Consider the following 21642-nt stretch of genomic DNA (forward strand, 5'->3'; position numbering starts at 1 on the left):
TTTGATGTCTGACACCCCCACTCTTCTTCACTAAAACGTAAGCTCCATAAGGAAAGGGATTTTGTCTGTTTTGTTCTGTTGTATCCCTAAATACCTAGAAGGTTTTCAGTAAATATTTGTTGGTTGAATGACTAAATCAGCCTATTATTGAATCAGTCAATGTCCTCTGTAGGAGGGACTTCTCATACCAGTGGTGCATATCTGTATATTAGCTGGTGTAGGGAGGGACATGGTCAGAATGGCTCTGTCTGTGTGGAATAGTTTTGTGTAGCATAATCCCAGCAGGCTCCTATTGGGGTTAAGCCACAGTTTTAGCCTTATTAGTATCACTCTTTAATCATAAAGTCAGAGGATGTTAAAATTGAAAGGGATTTGGGAGACTATTCGGTTCGCTTTCTCATTATTGATGTGAGAATAACAGAGCCTAGCAAAAGTAAGTTAATTACTCACAATCGTAAAGCTGTACAGGTCAATCTGAAATTACGCTTCTGACATCACTCTGTAGTCTTTCCTACGTGTGTTCTCCCCTGGCTGAGACAGTTCATGGGCTTTCAGGTTTGACAATTTTCTCTCCAGTCTCTAAACAGGAGCTTTTATCTGGACATTCTAGGTTAGCCTAGATGGATGATGACCCTGTGATGTGTGGAAAATCCCAAAGGTTGACCACTGTGAATAGGAACTACCCTAAATGTGTCAGGAGCACCGCAGGCACGCTCACTCCTCCATTTGCTGGAGCCGTGTAGGGTGGAAGGAAACCCATATCAAGACCATTTGCTGTTTCAGTTCTTTTATTGCGTGTGACAGTCCAATGTGTCTCCATTTAAATTCAGATTTTTTGATGAATGGTCAGACCAGCTGCAGGCCCTTTGGGCCAGAAGTCTTGATCTCGCCAGCTGTTCATATTCTTTTCTTTTTTCTTTTCTTTTTCCTTTCCTTTTCCTTTTTCCTTTTGCTTTTCCTTTCCTTTCCTTTCTTTTCCTTTCCTTTCTTCTTTCCTTGGTCTTGAACTCCTGATATCAGGTGACCCACCAAGCCTCAGCTCAAGTGACTTGACACACAGGCTCAAGAAATTGGCAAAAAAACCCACAAATATCCACCTTGGGGATGAAAGTGTGATTCTAAATTTGGTAATTCAATAATATTAATAATCGTATTGATTAGCCCAAATAAAAAATAAATAGGGTATTCTCAGTACATGCAAAAATATATTTGTCAAAAGGTAATATTCATGTCTTTAAAGATTTTAAATGCTATAAAGAGTCTGATATTCTATATGCAAACGTGTATGTCCATTAGAAGAAGAGAGGCCTGATTTTCATATGTTACTACATAGAGATAGAGAAGTGGATAGATTAATTTGCATATGCATAGAGAAAGCATAAAATAGAAATTTACTATCATACTTAAAGGAATTTAAATTCAACAATAAAATAATTCAAAGGTACAATTTTAAACATTTTTAACAGTTCCATTATTAATATTAGATAATATTTATAATAATTGTGAAAATATTCAATGCTAAAATAAGATAGAATGTCTAAATCTCAGTATTAAAACTAGTATAAATATTTGCTTGTTTATACAAGGAAAATTCAAGCTCAACCTAAAATTATATAGGAAATAAAAGAAAAATTTTAAGGGAGCTCTTTAATAACACAAATATATATACACACACATATAACATGTATACATGTTATATGGGATAGATATAGATTTAACATGTTATATCTATATTTGTATCTATCTATAACTACAGCTGTATGTATCTACATTTCTATATATTTACTCAGTGATATAAATATAGACTGGAATAAATATAAAGGCACATATGATTCTTGGATAAAAAGGATTTAGTATCATAAAGACAAATTCTTTCCAAATTCACCTATGAATTCACAACAATATAGTTTCATTAGTATAATTTAAAATTTTTAAATAAATTCCAAGATTCATTTAAAGGAATATACATGTATACCAGCAGTAAAGAAAGAAGCAAGAGTGCACTAAACTAACTTGCTATTAAAATACATTTTTAAACTTAGTAACTAAAACTGAGCAGTACTGATTTGGAGTACTGGAATTTAGGTATATGGGATCTCAAAAGCATAGAGCTCAAAGGAGACCCCTGTATGCACGAGAGCTTAGGATGTGCTTTAGAAGGCATTACCAAACCACGGGCAAAGTTACTTTAGTGTCTTAGTCTTACTAGGTTTGAAAAGCCAGAGAAAAGACTCAAGGCCACCATATAAGAGCAAAACAAAAGGACAGGGAGCGAATGTGAAGATACTGAAACATTTTACATAAAGTTGTATAAAACATACTTTAAAGAAAATGTAAAGTTTAGGATATACATCAAAATCAGCAGAACCACTAAATAAATAGGCATTGTAAAATAGCAAGAGAAAATTTAAATGGATTTCTAAAAAATATTGACACCTATGATTTTAAAAATACGTTTAAGAAATCCCATATTTCACAGGGCAGCCTTTCACAACATAGAAATATTAGGACATAAAGGTCCTACTGTTTTTAATTTACTAGCGTTTATAGGGTTAAAAATGTCTTCTACCCTTGTCGTTTGTCTGATGGTGCAAAAAATTTTCATAAGCATGTAATTCTGAATGCCTGATGGATTGACATATATAATATGCTGCCAGTATTAAAATATGTGACAGAAAACGCATCTAATCTTCTCACTGTTTACATAAATTCTAGGTTTCTCCTATTTACCTCAAGCACGTATGGAGCGAATTCTTACCTTTTAATATTGCCATGGCATTCACATTGAATGTAAGTTGAACTCTCTCATATGGTAGCTGGGTTCAGATTCCCTTGACAATTTCCAGTTCTAACCCTCACAGTTCCTCAGTGTGGCTGGCCCAGATACCCTACACAGTTGCCTCCCCCTGGTGACTACCCGCTATGGAACCGTTGGATACAATCTGCAGCATGACTCACCCCACAGACCTCACAGCCCACTTGGACAGCCCCCACACGCCAGAGTGACCTGCTCAGTTGCAGCGGAAGCCAAGAAATGTGCCTGCTGGCACTCACCCCACCGACTAGAGCCCCGTGGAAAACTTATTTGGGTACTGTTCTGGGCCCAATAAAGGCTGGAGTCCCACAGACCCCTTTTCTCTCTCTTGCTCCCCACTCATCTTCTCCGTTTTGTTCAGCCCTATGAGGTGTGCTACTGTATTTGTCCATTTTCACACCGCTGGTAAAGACATGCCCGACTGGGTAATTTCCAGAAGAAAGAGGTTTAATAGATGCACAGTTCCACATGGCTGGGTAGGCCTCATAATCATGGTGGAAGGTGAAAGGCAGTCTCACATGGCAGCAGACAAGATGAGAGAGCTTGTGCAGGGAAACTCCCCTTTATAAAACCATCAGATCTTGTGAGACTTATTCACTATCAGAAGAACAGCATGGGAAAGACCTGCCCCCATGATTCAATTACCTCCCACCTGTTCCCTCCCACAACATGTGGGAATTCAAGATGAGATTTGGCTGGGGACACAGCTAAACCCTCTTCTCAGCTACCCTCTTCTCTCTGGATCTGTGAGTAATTAAACCACTTCTGTGATTTCCCATGTTTGGTCCTGTGGCCTCCATGTGTCTGATCTGACCTATACTGGAACCTAACTCTCCTCCTGGCCAGGGCCTCTGAGAGTGGCTCTTGTCAGAAATACACAGGACACAGGTCAGGCAACAGTCACCAGGCATCTCCTAGTCTCAACAGATGTTCTGTGAGAGGGAGGCCTGGTCGTGGGATGCACACCTGGCCACTGCTGGGGTAAGGAAGTGTCCTGTGAGAGGCACATGTTAAGCATCCACAACCCCCTGCCCAGAACCCCAGAAAGGCAGGGCTCCAATTGACAGTCACTCTCCAGAGACAAACCTCAAGCCCTAACTGGAGGAAAATAAAACAATGTAAAAATTTGAATTTATCTTACTATTTCAATGATCCAGTAAAGACATTCTATGCCTGTACACCACATATTTTCGTCGATTGTGGATATATTTTAGATAGAATTTTGTGTCTGGCTTTCACTTAAGCCTGGTCCCTATCTCAAGCATAAGGTAAAGATTTTCCATGGGTTCTTTTCTGGTACTACTACCTGCCAGTGTGGGGTCATGTCCTAGTCTATCTTCAGGGAACCCCCCTATTCATTATTGTCAGAGTGAGACTGTTAAGTCTTGATTTCCCTGGACAACTTCATTGCATGACTTTTAATATGATTTTTAAATATAACCTTTACTGGACAATAAATTATATAGTTATCTGAGTAAGAGATATGGTCAGGAAGAGGCATTGCCTCATTCAGCTTTTCTGTTTGGTGAACTCGCATATGTTCTCCTCACCCACCAGTCACCTCTAAACCGAATTGTTCCAAGACAACAAACAGAACTCGAGTGTGTATCTTTCACCACTGGATTTGTCTTTGCTCCATAAAGCTTAATGCTTAATAGGGTTTCTGTTAGCATTTTCTCTATTTATTTTCCCATAAAATATCACAGGCCTTCTTAATGTGGAATTATGGGTGATTTCCTTCAATCTGCATCATATCAAGTTGAGGTTCATGTTGATGGAAAGTAAAACATACATTTAAAATATCAGTAATGATGTTTTCCCCTCCTTTTTAGCACGTGCTTGTGATACAAGCACATTGTAATACAATTCTAGTCTCATGCTTTGATCATTCCTAAGATGAAAATAACATTTTTAGATAAAATATCTGAGTTTTATGAGGCCTTTAGTATATGATGTGATAGAATATCAGAAGACCATACTTCTTTTCTAGTTTTCCGTGCAATTCTATCATTGTTTCATCTTTTCTCCTACCAGAGTAATTTTCCAAAATAGATATCTTGTCATTCTTCATGTTGTTATCAGTAAATAAGTGAAACGAAAAGCTAGATTATATAATTTATCTAGAACAAGAAAGTAGAATTGAATCTATATTCATTAATGAGACTAACCAGTCAATTACACAGATAGGCATTTTACATTTTAAGATCATATGGGCCCGTTGTCAGATATATTATTATTTATGTCTATATGGACATCACCTGTGCATATTTATGCAGAAATCAATGAGAGCTGATTTTTATTTTTATTATATATATTTTTTGAGATAGGGTCTTGCTTTGTTGCCCAGGCTGGAGTGCAGTGGTGCAATCACTGCTCACTGCAGCCTCAACCTCCCAAGCTCAAGCAATCCTTCCACCTTGGCCTCACAAATAGCTAGGACAACAGGTGCACATCACCATGCCCACCTTTTTTTTTTTTAACTTTTGATAGAGACTGGGTCTTGCTACGTTGCCCAGGTTGCTCTTGAACTCCTGGGCGCAAAGAATCCTCTCATTTCAGCCTCTTCAACTGCTGGTATTACAAGCATGAGCCACCATATGGGCTGGAAGCTGATTTTTAAAATACTGAGATCATATAGATGACAGCACCTGAAAAGTAGACAACACCAAGCTTTATGTTAAAAGGTGTGAGGGTATAAATATTGTTGTGGCTATTGGGGAGGAAAACATTAGTAAAACCAGTGAGTTAAAGCTGTTGCTTTAAACTTTGGTTTTAATTTAACAAATGTTCTCTGGGGCGACAGTATATATTAACCATGCTGTGGCCATTTACAGATGCAGTAGAGGGAAGAATTTCTCAAAGACAACTGTTCTAAGATTGAAATTAAACCGTACTGGGTTTGAAAAGAGAAAGTCCAGGAATTACCAAGTATTTTAGATATCAGATAAAAGAGAATGCCAGGTATGCGATGATAATCAGCAATGGTTGTTCACACAATACATCAAATCAGAATTTGCATTAGCTTTTGAATTACAAGGACAAATGGATCAATTCTTGACTCTTTAGTAGATAAATCTTATTAGGCTGAGATGTGTTTTCCCCTGTTTTTCCACAAGGAGATTACAAATTTGCAAACCTCAGCTGCTCTCATTTTATGCTCTCACCAAGCCAAAAGCTGAAGTTCATCAATCAGTGTGTCTAAGTGTTCACCAGTTATATACCATTTTGTAGTTTAAGCTATTTTTCCAACTTCCTAAATCATCACCTTCATTTGATCTTGTTTTTTTCCACTATCACTTCTTTATTGACCATATAAAGAATATAAGTAAGTTCTTATTTTGTTATTGTTCATTTTAGTCTAATTTCATCAAAATATCATAATCTTTTAATTTCATTTTAATTTCAAAGATTAAATGAAACCTACATAGAAATGAGTGTAAGATTTGCATTTGCATTATTTTGGCATCAATTTGCTATCCTCCCTCATTCAGATAGAGATCATTTCCATGTACGTGATTTCAAACATCCAAGTGCAGTATTAAAAGCAGTTGTAAATTATGGTTCTCATTTTCATGATACAATTACTATATAAACTTCCTCTTGCTGCTGTAACAAAGTACCACAAACTTGATATCTTACAATAAATTGACTGTTAAGCCTGCAGTTCTGGAGGTCAGAGCCTTAACTGAGACTCACAGGGCTAACATCAGGTTTTGGGCAGGGCTGCAGTCTTTCTGAGGGCTATGTGGCAGAATCTATGTACTTGATATTTTTCAGCATCCAGAGGCCACCTTTATTCCTTGGAACATGACTTCATTCTTATATATTTTTTTTTTTTTTTTGAGATGGAGTCTCCTTCTGTCACCCAGGCTGGAGTGCAGTGGCACGATCTCAGCTCACTGCAACCTCTGCCTCCCAGGCTCAAGTGATTCTCCTGCCTCAGCTTCCTGAGTAGCTTGGACTACAGGCACGTGCCACCATGTTCAGTTAATTTTTTGTATTTTTAGTAGGGATGGGGTTTCACCATGTTATCCAGGATGGTCTCAATCTCCTGACCTCGTGATCCACCCACCCCGGCCTCCCAAAGTGCTGGGATTAGGCATGAGCTACTGCGCTGGGTCCTCATTCTTGTATCTTAAAAGTCAGTGATGTTGAGTAATTTCTCATGCTACGACCTCCATGGTTGCCTTTCTTCTGCCTTCTTCTCTCACTTATAAGGAAGCTTGTGATTTCGTTGATCCCACCCATTTAAGATAATCTCTCCATCATTTTATTGCAACCTTAATTTCACTTGAAATCTAATTTCCCACTGCCATGCAACCTAACATATTTGTATGTTAGACTCTGGGAATTAGGACATGAACATTTTTGGGAGGCCATTCTTTTGTCTGCAGCAGACATAATCTATTTACCTGCAGATTAAAGTGTTCTTTATTTTTCTGCCTCCCCCTCTTAAATTTTTTTTAAATAATATGAATTGTAGTAAAGAGAAAGAAAGAAAAGAAAAGAAAGGAAGGAAGGAAAGAAAGAAAGAAGAAAGAAAAGAAGGAGGAAATGAGAGAAGGAAGGGAGGGAAGGAGGAAGGGAGAAAGGCAGGAAGGAACTAAAAAGAAAGCAAGAACACAAGAAAAGAAAGAAGAGAAAGAAAGTGAGAAAGAAAGGAAGGGAGGAAGGAAAGGAGGAAGAGAGTGGGAAAAGGGAGGAAGGCAAAGAAACAAAGAAAATAAAGAGGAGAAGGAAGGAAGGAAAAAGGAGGAAAGGAAGGGAGCGAGGAAGGAATAAAAGGAGGGAGGAAAGAAAAGGAAAGAAAACAAGGAAGTGAGAAAGAATAAGAGAAAAGAAGGAAGAAAAGAAGGGAGGGAGGAAGGAAGGGAGGGAGGAGGGAAGGAAGAATAAGAGAAAAGGAAGGAAGGAGAAAAAAGAAAAGAAAGAGGAAAAGAAAAAGGAAAAGAAAAGAAAGAGGAAAAGAAGAAAGGAAGGAAGAAGGCAAGGGAAGGGAAGAGAAGAGAAAGGAAGATGGAAAGAAGGAAGGAAGACCGCAAATATTAGAAATTCTGGGTTTGTTAGAGAATATGCCATACTGTTTTTTTTTCACTTGAAAGGAAAGAGTATCTGCCCTTGAAGATTGGATGTCTTGTTGGTGATATTGTTGTTCTTATCTTCCATATGATTACTGAGTTTGTGCCTAGTCTGTCCATTACTAAGACAAAAGTGTTGAAGTCTGCAAATATAATTTTGGATTTTTCTAGTTCACCTTTGATTTCTTTCATCTTTTACCTCATGTATTTGGAGGTTCTGTTGTTAGCTGCATACCCTAATTAGTAGGATGTTTACATCTTCTTGAGAATTGATTATTGTATTATCTATTATCTCTCATCTCTGATACTATTTCTTGTTCTGAACTCTGTTGTGTCTAATATCAATGTAGTCTTTCCACAGCTTTATTTTAGTGTTTCCATGATATGGCTTTCTCCATATCTTGATGAAAACCTATTTATATCTCTATATATTTGGAGCAAGATATAAAATTTAGACTTGATTTTTTAAAGATTTTTCAAGATGTAATTCTTATTTTTGTTCTATTTGACCTTCTCTGAGTTTCCTATATCTGAAGTTTGATTTTCTGTCACTTCTTTTAGAATATTTTTGGCAGTTATTTTGAAAAATATTTCCTTTGCTCCGTTATTTTTTCCTCTTTTCTTTTTGGGATTTCAATTATAACTAGGGTAGGTAATTTCATCTCAGTCTTATGCAGGTACTTTTTCTCAGGGTCCCAGGAATGTAGCCTTCTCACACTTCTGTTCTTTTCCTGGCTGTGTTGGTGAGCTCAGTGGTATTCCTCCTTCACCTTCAAGAGCAGTTTTGTTTTTCCTGTTTTCATACTCCCAGCATCAGGAGTATTCTAAGTGTGGCAGTTTTTGTTGCCTTCCCCTATATATTAAGTGGAATATCTTGGTCTATTTGGACTCTTATAACAAAATAACATGAACTGGGTGACTAAAAAACAACAGATATTTCTTTTTTCACACTTCTTGAGGCTGTAAGATCTCAGGTCAAGATGCTCACAAATTCAGTGTTGATGAGAGCCCATTTCGTGGTTCATAGATGGGGCCTTCTTTCTATGTCCTCACATACTGGAAGGCACACAAGAACTCCATTGAGCTTCTTTTATAAAGGCACTAATCCCATTCATAAGGGCTCGGCCCCCAAGACCTGGTCACCTCCCAAGTGTTCTGCTCTCCCTGATCTGTATCATATACAGACTCTCTTGGATTCCTTACCAATTGCTTGAGAGATCACAGTGGGTTTGGGGGGAAAGGTTTTCAAGATGATGGATCTTTCCCAACTTCTACAGCTGTCAGCAGTCTCCCAATCTGACCGGCCCCACTTTGTCTTCAGGAATGTATTGATTATTCCAGCTTTACTTGTCATAGTGGTGTCTATTTGCATCTGTCCTATGTAAGTGCATCTGTCCTCTTTCTCCTTGCAGGTGCTTGTTTTCCCTCACATTTTGACTCAGTTCTTGGCAACCTGGTTGCTATAAAAATAAAGTCATGACTTTGAAGTTAGTTGGGTTCTTTCATTGTTGTAAGGTTAGGAGCCCTATTCCATCCCAGCTCTCCAAAACCCAGAATTTTTTGGGGGTTGAAATTTTAGGCTTTCTCTTTGAATTGTAGTTTTATCTCATTTCAGTTACAATTTGCATTTTCATAATGATTAATGAGACTAAGCTTTTTTTGTATAGTTGACTGTACCTTTGGATTTTTTTCCCAAATCCCTTTTCATTTCTTATTTTCTTTATGGTTTTAGAAAATGTAGTTTACATAATTGCAGCTTGATTTTTTCCTCAGGTAATGGCATGCTTATTGGAGAGAAAAAAGATTAACTATATTTTCCTTTTTAATTACTGTGCTTTTTTCTTTTTTAAGGTAATATTTCATTACATTAAATTTTAGTGTTATTCTACTGAGCTATTCCTTAAATATTATAGTATTTTGGATTTCACATATAAATTTGTAACACATCTTGAGTTTATTATGTATAGAGTGAGGCTATTTTTTTTTTGTTTTTTAAGGTAAAAATCACATAATATAAAATTAATAACAACCATTTTAAAGCACACAATGCAGTTGCTTTTAGTATATTCACAATGTTCCAGGACAATTTCATCCTGTCCCTTCTAAAAACCCATTATGCATAAAGTTGTTACACCCTATTCTGCTTCCCTGAGCCCTAATGACCACTCATCTGATTTATATCCCAATTGATTTGCCAATTCCTGATGTTTCATGTGAATAAAATCAGTTAATATTTGTCTTTTTGTGCACTTAATGCTTTCAAATTTTACCCACATTATACCGTGTATAAGTACTTCTTTCTTTGTTATAGCTAAAAATTGGGTGTCCATTTATGAGTCAACAAGCATATGGATTGTTTCCACTTTTTGACTGTATGATTATTACTGCTGTAAATATTCATGCACGTTTGTTATTTGAGCACCTATGTTTTGTAAGATTAACAGCTGACTTCACAGAAACAATGGAAGGCAAGAGGCAGTAGAATAATATATTCAAAAGATGCAAAGGAAAAAAAACTGTCAGCCACCAATTCCTTATCCAGCAATTATTTTTCAAAAATGAAGATAACACAAAGACTTTGCCAGATAAACAGAAATATTAACTGAAGTTGTTGCTGCCAGACCTACCATACCAAAACAAAAACAAAAACAAAAACACTAAAATAAATTCCTAAGGCTAAAAGCAAGTTACACAAGACAGTCATTTGAATCCACATTTTTAAAAAAGCACTGGTATAGGTAATATTAACATTATAAAAGACAGTAGAAATGCATGTTTTCTCTTTATCATAAATTGTTTATAAAATAATATGTGTATAATGGCCGGGTACGATGGCTCACGCCTGTAATCTCAGCACTTTGGGAGGCTGAGGCGGGTGTATTACGAGGCCAGGAGATCGAGACCATCCTGGCTAACACAGTGAAACCCCATCTCTACTAAAAATACAAAAAATTAGCTGGGCGTGATGGCGGGCGCCTGTAGTCCCAGCTACTCAGGAGGCTGAAGCAGAAGAATGGCATGAAGCCGGGGGATGCAGCTTGCAGTGAGCGGAGCTCACTGGACTGGCACTGGAGTGCCACTGCACTCCAGCCTGGGTGACAGAGGGAGACTCCGTCTCAATGATAATAATAATAATATGTGCATAATGTATTGCTGAGTATTTGACATGTAGAAATGTAATATGTCTATAACATATTTCCCAGTAACATCAAAAAGGAGGTAGTTGGAAGAAAAATATATCGTGATAAGATAATCACTCTAGATGGTAAAGTCATAATTACTAAAATGTATTGTTGGCTTTGTAACTTTAATAGATGTAATGTGTAAAGTGATAATACTTTCAAATGGAGGAAATAAAAGAGATTTGAATAAGAATGATGTTTCTATGTATTACTAAAAGTTTACTAGTATAAATTGGAAGATGATTTGAGTAATTAATTTTCCATATACCTACATGGTAAACTTACAACAACAACAAAAATTCTCAAAAACATATAGTAAAATATTTCATTAGTAATCTAAAGTTCCCTATTTTAGAAAATATTCATTCATTGCAAAATAAAGCAATAAAGAAAAATATTTGAGAAATATACAAAACAAATAGTAAAATGGCAGACAAATAGAATTATACCAATTATAATATTAAATGTGAGCAGATTAAAATCCAATCAACAGGCAGAGATTGTCAGACTGGATTAAAACAAGTGATCCCAATATATGCTGAGATGCAAGGATACTAATGGATTGAAAGTAAAAAGATGACAAAAAATATCATGCAAAGAGCAATCGTAAAAACACTGAACTCATTATACTCACAACACAATATAGACTATTAAAAATGTGAATAGGATTTTAAAATTTTTTATTGTAGGAATAAGGGGGTCAACGCTTTAGGAAGACATAGCTATTACAATCATGTATGCACAGATTTGAGCTAAATTGTTTCCTCTATACAGATGCTGAAATCCTAACCACTGAATATGACCTCATTAGGAAATAGGTTCCTTGCAGGTGATCAAGTTAAGATAATATCAGATGGGCCTGAATTCAATATGACTGATGTCCTTATAAAAAGAAGAAATTTGAGTAGAGGGAGACATACACACAGGGAGAGTTCCATGTGATTATGAGGGCAGAAGTTAGCCAAGGAATGCCAAAGACTGCCACAAAACCACCAGAAGCTAGAAACAAGGCATAGAACAGAATTTCTCTCATAGCCCTTGAAGGGACCATCCCTGCCGACACCTCAATCTCACACTTTTAGCTTCCAGGACTATAAGGCAATAAATTTATGTTGTTCAAGGCACCCAGTTTGTGTTACTTGGTTATGGCAGCCCTAGAAAACTAATACATGAACTAATAACAAAGCATAAGAACATGAAGCAAAAAATCACAAAAGAGGAGCATCAGCAAAATGGCAGTGGAGACAGCTGCAATCTTTCATTTCCCCACAGAAACATCACACAACTAAGAGAAACTGTCCGAATAAACTTTGCCAAAACTCTGGAAAATGGTCAAAAGATTACAACAACCAAGTGAAAGCAGACTCAAGAAAAAGACAACTTGAAAACTTTATGACATTTTTAACTCGCCTTTGCCCCAGCAAATTGGCAGTTCTGAAGTGTCAGAAGCCCACGTTCCCAGTGAGGAAACCTGGTCCATCGCCCAAAGGAACAAGAGAAGATCTTACCCGCAAATTATGATGTGTCTGTTCTGACTGGTCTGGGGGATACCTGAAGGACTAGTGAAAGACTTTTTTTTTTTTTTTCTGTGTTGCTAGAATACAGAACAGATAAGGAATGGACATTATTAAGAAACTCAGCAAGGAGACCTAACAAACCACAGACGCTTAGGGCAAAAATTAGAGTTTACACATATAGTAGATCACCTTCAGCACAGGAAGAAAAGTTGGAGAAGAGTATTTGGAAAACTAAGACATTCGAAATCATTCACGTACATGGGAGAGTCTAGAAAGTCACATGTATGCATAGGTTAAGCCACGTGATGACAAATGTCATAAGAAGAGCCTACACTTTTACCTTGGCCGATCCCTCCCCTCAGTGCAAGCTCTGTGCAAGAGTGAACTTGAACTTCACTCAGTGCAAGAGTGAACACACACTTTGTGCCGGCTTTGAGGAACCCAGCACAAAGCCAGTCTGCATGGCCTAGAGACATATTTTGCTGGCTAATGATTACTTGTTTTTCTTTTTGTTTTTGTTGTATTTGCCTGTTTGCTTAGTTCCTGACATACAAGAAAATCACTGTCAAAACATTAGCTTAACATTTGTTAAGGAAACAAAAAGACTTTGGTGACCGCACCTTATAAAGCAAACAGTTTTGTAAATCACTTTGGAAAATTTCACTAAAAATAAAAACTTTAACAATATAAGTAAATAAAATTTAGAACCACAAAACATTAGTGTGTTTGTAGGGGGGGGTCTGGTTTACAGAGTAACCACATAGTAATTATAATTATTATAATGTCCGGTTTTCAAAAAAAGTTACAAGGCATACAAAGAATGGGAAAGTATGGCTCATTCAAAGGAACAAAATAAATTGACAGAAAATATCTCTAAGGAAACCCAGACATCAAACTTACTACACAAAGACTTTTAAACAACTCTCTTAATTCTACTCAAATGTCAAAAAGAAAACATAAACAGAGAAATAAAGGAATTAGAAAAAATATTAAAAAGTAGGAATATCAACAAAGAGATAACAGAAATTCCTGAGTGGAAAACTACAATGATAAAAATTAAAAAATCAACAGAGGGATTTAAGAGTATATTTGCACACACAGAAGAAGTCATGAACTTGAAGATAAGAAAATGGAAAATACTGACTCTGAGAAACGGAAAGAATAAAAAATAAAAAATGAGCAGAGACTAAGGAATCTGTGGGACACCATCAAATAGAGCAACATTCATATTCTAGGAGAAATTATGTTGTTAGAAACTTTACCATTCTTTCTTTTCACCTTTCTTTCTTCCTCCCTCCCCCTCCTCCTCCTCTTTACTTTTCTTCCTCTTCCTTTCTCTTCTTCTCTCCCTCATTATCCCTTTCGCTCTGTTTCTTTCTCCCTTTCTCTTTTTTCTTTTCTTTCAACTTTCCCAATTACTAAGAGATGTTTAAATACCCTTACCATGTTAGTAGATATGGTTATTTCTCCCTTTAGTTCTCTTTTGAGATTTATAGTCATTCTAAGTAAAGAGATAACCCAAACATAAGCCTCACAAACAGGCTTCCATACCATTCTTAACTTGGTCCTGTAATTCTTCATTGCTGTATTAACTTTCTGATGCTTTTAAGGATGTTTTATAACAAATTGTTTAGTTTTTTCCAATGGAATGTTTATTCTGAACTATCTAATTCATATGGTACGTATATAGGGAGTTTAATATAAAATTATTCAACTAACATTTGTGAAAGAATGTATTTGTGCATTTAACAAATATGTTAATCCTCAAACTGTTATTGGGCAGCTGAGCATACAGCAATAAAAATAACATAATTTTTATGTGTACAATATTTATGGAATATCTTACTGGAACAAATAAATAATTTAGTTAATGACATGACAAAGAGCAGAAATTGTATACACTATAGAGCATAGTAATGGAATAATGAGTGATTACAGTTATTATTATTAGGTAGAAAATGAAGGGTATCTTTGAGAGCAGAACTCAAGGAAGCAAGCAATTCACCTTGTGAGGAAAGAGTTACCTGTAGGAGAAACTGAAAAATTTACAAGTCAAGACTTTTTGAGCAAAAACAAAAATATGAGTATTAGTCACCAATTCAGTACAGTGAAAAAAAAGTTGAAGAGATATCTTGGAAGTAAACCATGTTGTGGAAGAGCATGTAGGGTTTTGATAATCATGGGATGATTCTGAATTAATTTTAAATGCGATAGGAATATATGAGATAATTTCACCAGAGAATAACATGATTGTGTTTGCATTTCAAAGGGGTGTATCTGGTGCACTGTGTAGAATAAATAGGTTATGTGAGCAAATAAATTGGGAGGCTATTGTAATCCAGAGAAAAAAGGTAGTGACTTAGGTGAGAATGCTGTGAGTATGAGTGGTATTAGTGGTGAGAAGTCGTTAGGCCAGGATGTATTTCATAGGACTGGCCAAGAGAACTGCAGCTAAATTGGAGTGAAGGGAGTGAAATGGAGAACTCAAAGATGACTCTCAGCACTGGAAGGTGACATCTGTCACTGAAGCATGCTGATGCCTCTTATTAAGAGAGTTACTTGGGAATGGCAAGATCAAAACTTCTCACTTTCAATTTTATGAAAAATATTGTTTTCAGAATGAATGACTGGGATCAGAAAGCCATCATTCTAATTGATGGTTCTACGACTACACAGGCTCACACTCCCAAGAGCAAAAGTAAATCATCACAAAGGTGCTTCCTGATAATTCTAGAGAATGGAGAATTACTGTAACATCTTTCTGATTTTAGGAGAGGTAGCAGTTCCCTTTTTAGCCTAAACACTATTTTTTTTAAAGCTCAGCCAAGAGACTCCATTGTAATTTTTAAATGTGTGTAACTTAAATTCTCATATTAAATACCACTATGCTTAAATTAGTCAAAACATTTTCCCCATCTACAACTCTATCTTTTCACTGCAATCATTTTCACAAAAGTGACTGCAGCTAACAGACCCTAAAAGGGGAAAATCTAGGGTAGGTTATCTGATCTAGTTAGTTTTGAAGACAGGATCTAGAGATTATTTCACATGAAATAGGTCACCTGAAATGAAGTGTTTACTGAGAACAGCTTGGATCAGCCCAGTTTTCTACCACTGAACCATGCATTTGGTTTAAAAAACACAACAACTCTAGGGAATATTTGCTGCTTCCAACTGTGTTGAAGGTGTAAAAGAAAATAGCATAAAATTATAAATGATCATCTGAAGGCTTTATAGTCTTTGCTCAAGAGACTAGAGTCTTCCATTCTTAACGAAACACCCAAATATCTTAATAATCGGGCAAAATCTAAATATCAGAGAGATAATTTTATCTTGAAGATTGTTAAATTGTAATGGTGATTCACTACCTTGCCATGTCTCTGAGTCAAAAATAAGGTCTTTGTTTAGGAATCAATGGTACTCTGCAACTTGGAAATAGGAAGATTTTAGAAGACTCAAACATTGACTTTCTTGTGTGCAAAAAAAAGACGTATTGAGATAAGACAAGTCTTTCCTTGCAAGGATACCTCTAATGCTCATACACCACCTCCCCTGACGTTAATATAGCTTCCAGATCACTAACCAGTGTCAGAGAGCAGCCTATGCAACTACAAATTCAAAAGATGTCGAACACAGGGTCAAGCCTAGAATAAGAAGTCTTAGCTAATTAAGTATGCTTTTTTCCCCAGATCCATATTAACAAAAACTTGGATATGTCAGAGAATGCATTCTAAGTTCACTCAACCTAGGAGGGAGAAACATAATGTTAAATTAAGAGCTGAAGCATTCTTGTCCTAACAAAAAGCAAGGAAAACGAAATATCACACCACAAGAGGGATTTCACAAGTTAGTGTCAACATCCAAACCTTAAAATAGGCAAGGAAAATGCAGATTCACAATTAACTCTTGGACTTGTTTTGTTCAGAGAAGAGATGGTTCTGAGAGAATGACAGTGAATTAACCCCAGCTGGTTTAGTTGGTACTTTCAATTGCTGCTTCTGATAAACTCCTTTAGCTAGAATAAATCTATGAGGATTTTGGCATGTGGTATTAGAGATGGTTATTAATTTTTTCCTCTTATTTGCATTGTTCAATGTAGTAAATACTAGCTGTATATGTACTTAAATTCAAATTAATTACAATGAAATATACTTAAATATTGAATTTTTTAGTCACTGTCGGTTCATTACTCAATATCTTCAGCTAAGATTTCCCAACTAAATACACTAAGAGGTGGCTTAGTTAACTGGTCCTCCACAAATATTGAGGCTGTTGTTAACTCCTAATACATTCTCTGCAAATAGAATATTCATGAACAACCTCCTGAAACCAGCAGCCTAGAGATAATTTTATAAATTGGATACAAGTTGGAAATCTATACTCTTTAAGTTTTTGAAATATCAGCTTCCCAGGGAAGACAATCAAATTCATAAGATATGTTAGGACAATTTAACTCAAGATGTTCAAAACTGAAATGACATATTCTACAATTTGTGATAAAACCACCCCCTAACAACTTAAAGCAAAACAGGGATTGACCTTAAAGACCTGCCTTTTCCTCATCCCCTAGCCAATCAGTTTTCAAATCTTGCATTTTATTTTGAAAGGTCTTTATTCCCCTACTCTCTTGTTTCTAGACTTGGCACATGTTTAAGTTTGTTACCTCTATCTACTGACTTTCCTCTCTTCAAACAGTATCTATGCCTGCCAAATGTGAACATACAAAAAACAAATCAGAATGTGCCATTCGGATTTAAACTGCGTATTAGTTAATACCCTCAAGATAACATCTGGGTTCTTAGCTGCACTGAATCAAGCCTACTTCTATTTTTGTCTTCGGCTGCACTTCCTATCACATCACACTCCAGCAATGCCAAGCCGTGCCGGCCTTCTACCCCATTTCCACTATTTTGCCCCCGCCGCCATGGCTTTTTGCCCCCGCCGCCATGGCTTTTTGCCCCCGCAGCCGCGGCTTTCTCCCGCTGCGGCTTTTTGCCCCCACACCGCGGCTTTTGCAGCTTTTTGCCTCCGCCGCCTCTACGTTTGGCTCCCCGCCGCCGCGGCTTTTTGCTGCCGCGACTTTTTGCGCCCCTCGCCCTGGCTTTTTGCCCTCGCGGCCGCGGCTTTTTGCTCCCCGCCGCCGCGGCTTTTTGTGGTTTTTTGGCCCCAGCTCCCACTGCTTTTTGTCCCCCCCCCGCCGCGGCGGCTTTCTTCCGCCGCGGCTTTTTGCCCCCGCCGCCTAAGGTTTTTGCCTGCGCCGCCGCGGCTTTTTGTCCCCGCCGCCGCTTTTTGCTGCCGCAGCTTTTTGCCCCCGCCGCCGCGGCTTTTTGCCCCCCGCCGCCGCGGCTTTTTGCGGCTTTTTGCCGCCGTGGCTTTCTGCTCCCGCCGCCGTGGCTTTCTGCTCCCGCCGCCGCGGCTCTGAGGGCGGGAGCGGCAGACTCCGCTGCCAGCTCTACTGGCGTCCTGGCAAGGGCAGCGCCGAGGGGCGCTCCCGGTCCAGCTCTCCCGGCTCGGGGGTTCCTTGCCTAGGTGCCGGAGCCCCGGGCTCCCTGCCTCGGCCGCTGTGGCCTGCATAGAGCGGCCCTGCGCGCGGAGGCGATGGGAGAGAAGGAGGGCGGTGGCGGGAGTGATGCAGCGGCCGCTGAGGGTGGCGCAGGGGCCGTGACCAGCCCGGGGCTGCAGCAGTGCGGGCAGCTCCAGAAGGTCATCGGCATCTCCATTGGCAGCCTGCGCGGGCTGCGCACCAAGTGCGCTGTGTCCAACGACCTCACCGAGCAGGAGATACGGACCCTGGAGGTAAGGTGTTTGGGGACCCGGGCTGGGCTCGAGGAGCGGCCCGGACACCTCCCTTGAGGCCCCAGTTCACTCCTGGCCGAGTTGCATCCTTGAGCCCGCGTCGCGCCCTTGGAGGCTTCCCGTCCCTCCTGCACTCGCTGATGCGGCAGCCGAGGGACCCAGGACCAGCCCTCACCTTGGGCAGGATTTGTGGGGCGGGTGCTTGGTGGGAACTGGGATGGAGGCTCTAGGGTCCCGTGGGGCGGGGAGGGGGGTGTGGGGGTGGGCTGCGCGCGGACATCCCCTTACCCCCCGAATTTCCATCTGGTCCAGCCCTCTCATCTTGTAGGTGAGGAAACCAAAGGCCTGAGGGAGAACTGACTTGCCAGGAACCCCTGTTAAGGAGAATTAACAAAGTGTGGTTATTAAAGGAGAACTGAGTTGGGAGTCAGACCTGGAGTCCCACACACCCTTGGTTAAGACATTATACCACCTTGAATCTGGCCTGTTGACTGAGGGTGAGCCACTCCATCCTCGTCTGATTGTGGGGTCTTGACCTCAAGGGGTTTCGTGCAGGAAGAAGCAAATGGGTTTGCTTTCCTAGCTCTGTCCAGTACCTTAGGGACCCTGAGGACTGAAGAGATTCTTGGAGAGCCATCTGGTGTATGTCATGCGTGGGCCTTTCTTGAAGGTCTGTCTGCCCAGTGGGCTGGCTCAGCCCGAATGAACTGTCTTGAATCTTTGGAGTTGTGTGTGTACTTTTAAGGGCTTCTCATCCTTGCACCAAAAGATCCCCTGGAAATGAGGTGGGAAAACCTTACCTTTTGTGGGGCCTTGTGTTTGTCTTAAAAGTTCATGCACATGGCCAGGTGTGGTGGCTCACACCTGTTATCCTGTCCTGGATCCCTTGAGTCAAGGAGTTTGAGACCAACCTGGACAATACAGTGAGACCCCGTCTCTACAAAAGATAAAATATTAGCCAGGGGTGGCTGTGCGCATCTGTAGTCCCAGCTACTACTGCGGCTGAGGCGGGAGGAGCACTTGAGCCTGCACTGAGCTGTGATCTCACCAGTGTACTCCAGCCTGGGCCACAGAGCAAGACCTTGACTCAAAAACAACAACAACAACAACAAAAATTCTTGAAGATTTTGCATTCTGTCCCACTATCCATTGGTTTTCATGTCAAGATAATGTGAGAAATTCTTTACAATTGCTTCCAGAAGGAATAGCCTTTTGATTTAGTGCACAGGTGTCTAGTCTTTTGGCTTCTCAGGCCCACATTGGAAGAAGAATGCTCCTGGGCCACACATAAAATACACTAATGCTAACAACAGCTGATGAGCTTAAAAAAAAAAAAAGGTTTGTGCAGAATTTTGATGATACCCACCACCAAAGATAGGCGGAAAAGTCCTTGTAGTCACAGGGTTGGACACGGCTGATCTAGTGTCTTGTCGTCCGTTTTGGCTTTCTCCCTGTTTCCAGAATGCAGGTAGAGATGTAGAGACGTGCTCTCAGGACAGCTGCTGAGATAAAAAAATTTGTTGTCATTTATTCCCAAGGACAGCTGTTTGTCATTTGCATTGAAAAAGTCTCCATTCAAACTGCTGTCACATATAAAATCTATTTATATAAGTCTGTATTTTTCTGTTGTCTTGGCCTTTGTGGGCAGTAGTGTGTTTTAACCGAGCAAACTGTCCTTCCAATAATGAAGCCGAAGTCAGCCTGCCTGCTTGCCATTTTTCTTCCCCTTCCATTTTTCTAACCTCAGGATAGTTGTAAGAATGAATTAAGATTTGTGTTTAAGGCCGGGCACAGTGTCTCAGGCCTGTAATCCCAGCACTTTGGGAGGCGGAGATGGATGTATCACTTGAGCTCAGGAGTCCAAGACCAGCCTGGGCAACATACTGAGACTCCGTCTTGTATAATTAAATTAAAATTTAAAAAAAGAAGAGAAAAAGACCTGTGCTTAAAATTTAAAAAAGGGGGGGAAAGTGTAATGCGAAATGTGGACTATGCCAGCCATGATTGGGAAAAATAATTTTTCATACAGCATTATCTGTAGACTTGTATTAGCAGCATACTGGTCATAAGCGTTTTGCTTTCCTCAAATATGATGAGGTAAGCTACTTTAAAGTGTGGTGGGGCTTTCTTCCACGTGGCTCCTGGAGGTGTTGAGTCCCAATTTAGCCAATTGATTTGGGTTTAGTTTTGATATGGATAAGGGAGACCAGCTTCATTCATGGTGCACACACAGTTTTGCCAATAAGGAAAAAAAAAAAAAGCCACCTGAATGTTCCTACTCATTAGATGCTATCTGGAGAGCTCCTACCCCACCTGCACCAAGGCCCGGGCCCTTAAAAAGACTCAATGCAGCCTTTCTGTATCTCATACTGTATTCTTCAAGATCCTCCTGTGAAAGAAAGTTGTGCTGCACCAGCCATCTCCCTCCTGAAGATCCCTGCGGATGAGGATTTGTGTTTTAAAGGTTCCGAGAAGTCCTGCAACAACAGTTCTCAAACTTATTTGTCCAGGGGATCTTTTCTTCCACTGAACGTAGTTGGGGAGACACGGCCTTAAGCCTTGAGCAGAGAAAGAGACAAGAAACTGTTGGCTCACTTACAACCAAGTGTTGTGTTTATGTTTCAGGTTTTTATGAAACTGAGGTGCTGTTTGAGGTTCTAAATCAAACTGGGTGGTTGAAGAGAGGCTGGTATCCCTGTAGACTTAGCCAGCCATGAGAGGTTGCCTTTTGTTGAAGGAGGTGTTTTACAAAGGGAAATAGGGTGTCTCCTGGGCATCACATTAGCACTTAAATACATGTATCACTGAAATGAAATGAAATGATCAAATGATAAAATGAAGAAACGAAATGATGAAATGATGAAATGAAGAAATGAAATGATGAAATGATGAAATGAAATGATGAAATTGAATGATGAAATGAAATAATGAAATGATGAAACAAAATGGTGAAATGAAATGAGGAAATGAAATGATGAAATGAACTGATGAAGTGAAATAATGAAATGAAAAGAAAAGATGAAATGATGAAATGAAATGATATGAAATGATGAAATGAAATGATGAAGTGAAACAATGAAATGAATTGATGAAAAGAGGAAATGATGAAATGATATGAAATGAGATGAAATGTAATGAAGTGATGAAGTGAAATGATGAAATGAAATGATGAATTGATGACATGAAATGATGAAATGACGAGATTAAAAGGTGAAATGAAACGAAATGATTAAATGAAATGATGAGATGAAAAG

General features: G+C 38.9%; 1 protein-coding gene across 2 annotated transcripts in view; it reads left to right on the plus strand.

Annotated features, from left to right (window-relative positions):
- The window catches only part of LOC134810428 (uncharacterized), a 71901-nt gene that overhangs the window by 24009 nt on the left and 26250 nt on the right, over nt 1-21642 (plus strand). For both annotated transcript variants that reach the window (XM_063814254.1, XM_063814255.1), the window contains exon 10: nt 2716-18388. In XM_063814254.1, coding sequence (XP_063670324.1) covers nt 17331-18014 — 684 coding nt within the window. In that variant the 5' untranslated portion in view covers nt 2716-17330 and the 3' untranslated portion in view covers nt 18015-18388. The remainder of the gene's footprint in view (nt 1-2715; nt 18389-21642) is intronic.

Source organism: Pan troglodytes, chromosome 6 (genome assembly GCF_028858775.2).
Source record: "Pan troglodytes isolate AG18354 chromosome 6, NHGRI_mPanTro3-v2.0_pri, whole genome shotgun sequence".
NCBI lineage: Eukaryota > Metazoa > Chordata > Mammalia > Primates > Hominidae > Pan > Pan troglodytes.